Source organism: Trachymyrmex septentrionalis, unplaced genomic scaffold (genome assembly GCF_001594115.1).
Source record: "Trachymyrmex septentrionalis isolate Tsep2-gDNA-1 unplaced genomic scaffold, Tsep1.0 scaffold16, whole genome shotgun sequence".
NCBI lineage: Eukaryota > Metazoa > Arthropoda > Insecta > Hymenoptera > Formicidae > Trachymyrmex > Trachymyrmex septentrionalis.
This window is the reverse complement of record NW_017304758.1, coordinates 3,589,269-3,596,746: the sequence shown is the minus strand read 5'-3', so window position 1 is coordinate 3,596,746 and position 7,478 is coordinate 3,589,269. Positions and strand designations below refer to the sequence as shown.

Genomic DNA, 7,478 nt, shown 5'->3' with positions numbered 1-7,478 from the left:
CTTCTAATAACTATGATTCACTTCGTTACCTTGCAAGAAAAAAAAAACTGTGAGAAGGCACTCTTCTCACAACCAACCTAAATTGGAGAATTAAACCGGTTCGCATCGCCTTGAATTAGCATAGTATATCTGCTTGAAACTAATATTTTCTGAGAAACATAGGTCCACGAACTTGAAGAAAACATTCTTCTGGTTTTTACATATACATCACAAAAGTATTTTACTGGATATGTGTAGATGAGCTTTTACCTAATTTTGGAACTAATTTATTTTGACATAAGCATGCACTTTCGGATTTATTTGAAATTGTCCAATTTATGATTTTAATGCTTTTTCTCATACTTTGATTTACATCTTAATCGATCGTCTTAAACTACGATTAGTAAATTTTGTTATCATAACTACATTTTTTGTCACTGTAATTAATCATTCGATTTGCAAATTTATCGAAACGTTATGCTTTTACTTATTTACTACGATTAATAAATAATATGTGAACACTACACATTAATATCCGAGTTGGCTCACATCTGCTTTACTTTTCTATTTAATTTTGATTTAATTTATTTTCTCAACAAATTATAGCCATTACGATAAGTTATCTATTCCTGATTCCCCTAAAAGAAAAGAATCGTGAATTTGCGATTAATTAAAAATACAATTAGGTTTTATATTTATTATGTTTGTTCGCTTCGCAGAACAAGTGGAAACTGATTGGTCGCCGATAACAACTCCGGATGGCTGGATAATGATTCAGTCGCCTACCACCGAAAAATTACCGGAGACTCAAGAGTCGTCGACCGAACCGGTTACGGAATCTCCTATCCAGCCTTTGACTTCTGGTAAGACATATTAATTGTAATCTTTGTGAGCACTCTGTGGTTTTCAAATTTGCTTGCAATGGAAGAACTTTCAAGAATTGACGTTCTGGTATTCATAATCATATTAGACATAACACTTCTGTCCGTTCTGTCATAACGGAGCAGAGGCTACATTATGATCATGATTTCCAATACTGGGATACTGTTAAAATTTTAGATGAAGAGCCTTGCTATAGAAAACGCTTAATTTCCAAGATGCTCAATATTAAGAAGCAGAAAAATAAAGAAAAAAAAAAAAATTTGAATTTACAAACTGACACCGAAGGTCTTCGTAAGGCATATATACCTATTGTAAACAAAATTTGACTTTTATATACTGACGGACCGCCTCTTTTCTCAGTCCGTGGTGATCCGTAGCAGAGTATATAATAATCGATACGTAATGTTACTATGTAACATTACGTAACAATATGTAATGTTATTATGTCTTACACATCTGCGTTCCACCTTTCTGTATATATTCTTAAAATTTTTATTTTTTATTTTTATATGGAAATTAGTTTGAGTAATTTACACATGATTTTTCGTGAGTCTTTATTTCTTATTAGATTTCCGATATGTTAATTTATTTGCATGTATTTTTCTGTAAGAAGTCTTTTTATCTTTGCTATCAACTAGAACTTTTCCAAGATATTCTGTAACACATTTGACTGTTCAATCGTGCCGAAATAATGTCGAGTTCTACATCAAGACTCATCCGAACTGCGAATGTAATGAATATGCGAACATTTGCGATAATTGATTTTGTACTATGATTTTTTTCGATATGTCAACGTCCGAAGAGGGCTCGATCCGATAGCCGAAACTTGTAATTTATTATTTTTTACTTAGTTTTTATTTTTTCATTATATAATTTTACTTTTCTATTGTTGTAATAAATATTTTTTTTTTTTTTGTAATTTGTTCTTTTAATTGTGTGACTTTAAAGAAATGTGTTGACTCGTACTTTGTCCTTTATTTATTATTATTTAATTAATCTTCAATTATACTTCTCGAATTTTCAGCCAAACCGATAACAGAGAGCAGTATCATCCCCGACATCATAAAGAGACCAACGGTGACAACTTTATTGTCAACGATTGCCAGTGTTACGATCGACATGGAACTTCCGATACCAATGGAGACCCTCAATATGTCGGATTACAAACAAGGTTAATACTTAAACGGAACGTTAAACGGATTATGGTGTAATGTTACAACGTGCGCTTCACGTGCACGAGCGGGTGCACGAAAAAGAAATTAGATCGTTCCCAGACTGGGTGACCGGAACGAATCGTTACTCGACTAGAACTAGTCTTAGGATTAAAAACAAAATGACGGGTGAAATGTGGAACTAGATTTAGGTCACTGTCGGAATTCATGTTATTCTGTTCGATTTTGACCCAGTTAAATCCTGAAGATGATCCAACTTTTGATCGTATAACGATTGATGCTTTCATCTTTTCTTTGCGGATTACCGCAAGTTTAATATTAATTAAACTTCTCGTTTGACAAGGTAGACGTCTCTATTAATAAATCCTAACACAGACTCTCACATATACATTTTATAAAAAACATTATATAAAAAACAATTCTAAGTATAGAAGAAGATTTATGTCCGTAAAAATTTTCTAACTTTCTTGCTCGTTATTTTGATATGTCGCAATTTTCAGATTTCCCAAACTTGTACAGAAAGAATGATTTTGTGCGAAATGTCTAAAAATTTAGCTACATACAGAAAATAATTTTGTTAAACCATCAAAATAATTATGTAGAAAATTCAAGTGAGCAATGCTGCAAAAAGTTTTGATATTCATAGCAACTAGTTTGAGCGTCCTACATCATTATTTTAACAATCCAACGAAGTTATTTTCAGATCTATATCTAGCAAAATTTTCAGATACTTTAACAAAACTGTTCTTTTCTTGTAAGTTTTCGAAATTTTCTCATTATATTTTATCTAAATTAATTTTTAATACTGTCACATAATGTTTACTGCAGTTTATTTAAGCAGTTAAAATCGCTTTGTGTACGATTACTTACAGTATAGGAAACGCTTTAATTCATGGATTATCGATGACTTGACCACTTTGTATACCATTATATAAGTTACCATCATCTAAGTTGCAATAGCACACCTTAATTTAAATAATAATAGTATAGTCGTAAATTTTAACGTCAGTAATTACCCGTAATCAATAAGATGCGCGCCGAGTGTCGCAAGTACGCAGACAATATTGTCGATAGGAAAATTCTAATTCCGCCTACAGGTAGACAAAAGAATTATGTGAGCGACGGCATCCGCGCAACGGTACCGGTTTATCCAGTCGAACAAACACAGTGCGTCCGTTCTCCGACATGACTGCCCAATTGGGACTGATGCGATTTAACTCGACATTGTTTGTTCTTGCAGTGTGCGGACGAAGAATGTTTCCAGAGCCTAAGATCGTCGGCGGTGAGCGAAGTTCCTTCGGAAAATGGCCTTGGCAGGTGAGCTTGAGGAAGCTCAAACAAAACAATTAGAATTAGAAGTCAAGTCGATAATTAAGCTAACTGCAAGATGAAAATAAATATAAATTAAATTACATTTATTCTATGTTTATTATATAAATATTTATTTGTATACTTCTTGCAGTTGGTTCAATTACTGACCTGATTTCTTTACATTTTGCTTTGCATAATATGAGCGAATATTTATATTTTTAATTAGAATTAGGTTCTCTACACTCCACAAATTCTTTGGAATGGGATTTCACTATTTAAAGTCAGATTCACTCTAAAAAAGCTTTTGGAGAGCAGATATATCGTAATATTGCGTAACATTTTGCTATCATGTTATCATGTTATTTACACACTTTACTTAAACATTAATGCCTTAATGTAAATCTAATAATTATTTGAAGATAATTACGCATAATATGTGTAATTCCAAAAAATCAATTTAAAAAAATTACAATAAAATTTAACCTTTCTGAGATGATCACAAATTAAAGTTCAATCCATCGTCTGTCGAACGATAACAAAATCGGAATAATAGATTATATTAAATATTATGCAGTAAAATATAATCATAATAATGACTTTTCCACGTCAACAACAGTCATTTTACGTATTAAAGATAATGCGTAGATCGATCAAGACACGGTGATTGATTTTCAAATTACTTGGTGGATTTCCTTGCAGATCTCATTACGTCAATGGCGATCGCAGACATATCTGCACAAATGTGGCGCGGCATTGTTGAACGAGAACTGGGCTATTACCGCGGCGCACTGCGTCGAAAGGTAAGTGCTGTTTGCCATGGCTACGATATAATCAAGTTTTCTCCCACTCGCACAATCATCTCATCATGCCATCCACGGCGTTCTTTAACATCGCGTCGTGAAGTTTTCTCGCAACAACATGCACTCGCTTCTGATATCTCCAAGCGATGAAAAGAAATTGTCTCTGCTTGTATAAACATTTTCTCATCTAATATATTTATAGAAGCGCGACCAGGATTATACGAACTGTCGTCCTAAAGTAGAACATCATAAGAAACGTCATAAGAAACTTCATGTTACTTTAAAGAGAACCAGAATTCCGTAATTTTTTTTCTGGATTTTACTATTCACGACGTCCGATCTTTTTCCAGAATTTTTTTTCTTTACATTGTCATCGCGTTTCAATCTCTTTTCAGAAGTCTTTTAAATTTTTCAACGTTAAGCTTAATTTCTTTTCTTCTAACAAGACATTATTTAAAATGCAACGAAAGATCGCGAATAGCGTTTTATTTCCGGATAGAATTTTCCGGCAAATGAATGCATTGATATATATTTTGCAGCGTACCGCCTAGCGAGCTATTGTTAAGGATCGGCGAGCACGATTTGGCGAATGAAGATGAGCCATATGGGTACAAGGAGAGAAGAGTGCAAATTGTGGCAAGCCATCCACAATTCGACGCGCGTACTTTCGAGTACGATCTTGCTCTGTTGCGATTCTATGAGCCTCTTCTGCCATTCCAACCAAATGTTTTGCCGATCTGCCTGCCCGACGACGATGAAACCTACGTTGGTCGTACCGCCTATGTTACTGGCTGGGGCAGACTTTACGATGGTATTAAAATGCATCGTTAATTAATTAAGTGAAGCAACAATACAACTTGGAATTTACATCCTCATATTAATTACTCTCCGTCTGCGATCATAATTTGCCACCTTCGACTTTCAAGACATATAGAAAAATTCAGGATTATTTTTTAATTTCTCTGTTATATTATCAAATAATTTTTCAACAAGATATTTTAAGAGAAGAAATCAGACTCCGCTCTCCTTTATTTCGGACATACGAAATTTTGCTTGTGCCAAAAAAGACTCAGATTGCAAACGGAGTGTTAATATTTGATATGTGTTAATTAATAAAAAAACTGTCGATTGTTTTATGATAAAATATTTTATATTAAACTACAACTAATAGATGAAATATTTTATATTAAATACAAGTAAAATTATTGCCACTCATCGCATAGATATCTAAACATATAATTGTCTACTTTTACAGAGGGACCACTGCCGTCCGTGTTACAGGAGGTTGCAGTACCGGTTATCAATAATACCGTATGTGAAGCGATGTATAAAAACGCGGGTTACATCGAGCACATTCCACATATATTTATCTGCGCCGGTTGGAGAAATGGCGGATTCGATTCCTGCGAGGTCAGTTTTTGCTGGCAATTTTATAGAAATGAAAAAAGTCGCCGTTTGTGCCACTTTAAGTTTTCATCAAGTTTATCGAGATTAAAAATAGCAATTAAAAAGTATTATCTGTATAATTTACATCTTTCGATAATTATTATATACACATTATTTTGATAATCATATATGATTGCGTAATAACAAAAATGTTTTAAAAAATCTTTTGAAAATTCAAATATCTTGCTACCTTTCTTACAGAAGATAATTTACAGATACCTTTCGAACATTATATAGTTTCTTAGAAATTAATTATTATTGATATAAAATTTTGTAGCAATAATATTCTGTAATATTATTGCTACGAGTTTTTATATCAATAATAATAAGTTTTTAGGTAACTATTATGTTCTCTAATAACAATTTAACATTGGAAAATAATTATTAATTACTTATGTTGAATAATAAAATAATTATACAGTAATTTTCAGTATTAAATTTTTTGTAAAGATATTTTTAAATATTTTTACTATTTTTAAATATTTTTACACAATAATATTTATATAAGAATAATATATAAGAATTACATGTATTACATGTAAAGAGATATATCTCTTAATATTCTAACGTGCAACCTTCCACCTTTATCAGGGTGACAGCGGCGGTCCAATGGTCATCCAAAGAGCGCGAGATAAGCGATGGATTCTTGCTGGAATCATCAGCTGGGGAATCGGTTGCGCCGCGCCTAATCAACCTGGCGTTTATACACGTATCTCGGAATTTCGTGACTGGATCAATCAGATTCTGCAGTTCTGAATGTCTCGAAAAGAACGTGATCTGCGCTCGAAATTCGCGCTTTTGCATCGCGCCGACTCCTATGACGTTAAGCAGACGAATGGCACCATCTGCCGGAGCTGTGAACCAAGTGCAATTTAGTGGAAAAATCTAAGAGATCCTAGCGCGGGGATTCATAAAGATTTGTGTACGTGTTGCGGACTCGAACGACATGTGGAGCCACTGATTCAATTTTCCTGTGTAAAGCCGCAACGTATGCATGTACATACACGCGATTTCCCGGGAAAATCCGACATGTTACAACGATACAATGGATATTGATTTGCGTATCGGAGACACTGTGGATACCAGTGATAAACACATCAGACTTTGTGACAAGGATCGAAATTTTCGATCAACTTAGATTCCTTTATCTAGAGTCGATTTAAAATAGTTAATTCCAGGGCATGGAATTACTTTTTTAAAGTAAATTATTCTTCTAGATATAGATTCAGCATTAATTTCTTAAGTTTTCTCCTTCTACCAAACATGCATTTATATCTAATGTGTTCAGTTTGCTCAAAGCTTGATTTAACGAAAGCTTATAAAAATGCATGTGATTGCGGTAATTAATAGATTTACAAAGGAAATATTAGATCTGTTATTAATTTAATAATAGAAAATAATTTTCTTATTAAACTTCCACTATAACTTAATCATTTCCGGGAAGAATTTTCCACTCTTCAATTTAAAATAAATTAAATTAAAGTAATGTGATTTAAAATATAATGTATTTAATTCAATATATAAAAATTATTTCAATTTGACTTTCAGCTCGGAATTACTGTCCAATAGAATTTAGAAAAATATTTAAAATTTAATGTTTTGCATATCTTCTAATTTACATTGAAAGCGATTAATCGTGAAGCTACTGTGATTCAGAATTTACATGTTTTCTAAATATGTATTTACATATAAAAATATAGTAGAATAAGCTTTTGAATCACAGTGTGCGCAAAAATTGTCTATGTAAATGTTGTTACGCGACATAACAAACGTTCTATGTATCGCCAACAAATATCTTAGCGAAAACGTAGCAAATGAATATATAAAAACCTATATTTTTTATGAGTTTTCCAATTTTTGCTTATTAGTGAAGAAACTGTTAAACTTT

The 7,478-nt window shown here is 32.6% G+C and overlaps 2 protein-coding genes across 2 annotated transcripts in view; one reads left to right on the top strand and one right to left on the bottom strand.

The window, feature by feature from the left end:
- LOC108746015 (serine proteinase stubble) overlaps window positions 1-6,847 on the top strand; it is a 23,171-nt gene extending 16,324 nt beyond the window's left edge. The window contains exons 5-11 of the mRNA XM_018482486.1: window positions 699-842; window positions 1,886-2,032; window positions 3,274-3,350; window positions 4,044-4,144; window positions 4,684-4,955; window positions 5,400-5,554; window positions 6,182-6,847. Of these exons, the coding sequence (XP_018337988.1) occupies window positions 699-842; window positions 1,886-2,032; window positions 3,274-3,350; window positions 4,044-4,144; window positions 4,684-4,955; window positions 5,400-5,554; window positions 6,182-6,346 (1,061 nt within the window). The 3' untranslated portion in view covers window positions 6,347-6,847. The remainder of the gene's footprint in view (window positions 1-698; window positions 843-1,885; window positions 2,033-3,273; window positions 3,351-4,043; window positions 4,145-4,683; window positions 4,956-5,399; window positions 5,555-6,181) is intronic.
- Window positions 1-7,478, bottom strand: part of LOC108746021 — a 92,397-nt gene that overhangs the window by 22,120 nt on the left and 62,799 nt on the right. The window lies entirely within an intron of this gene.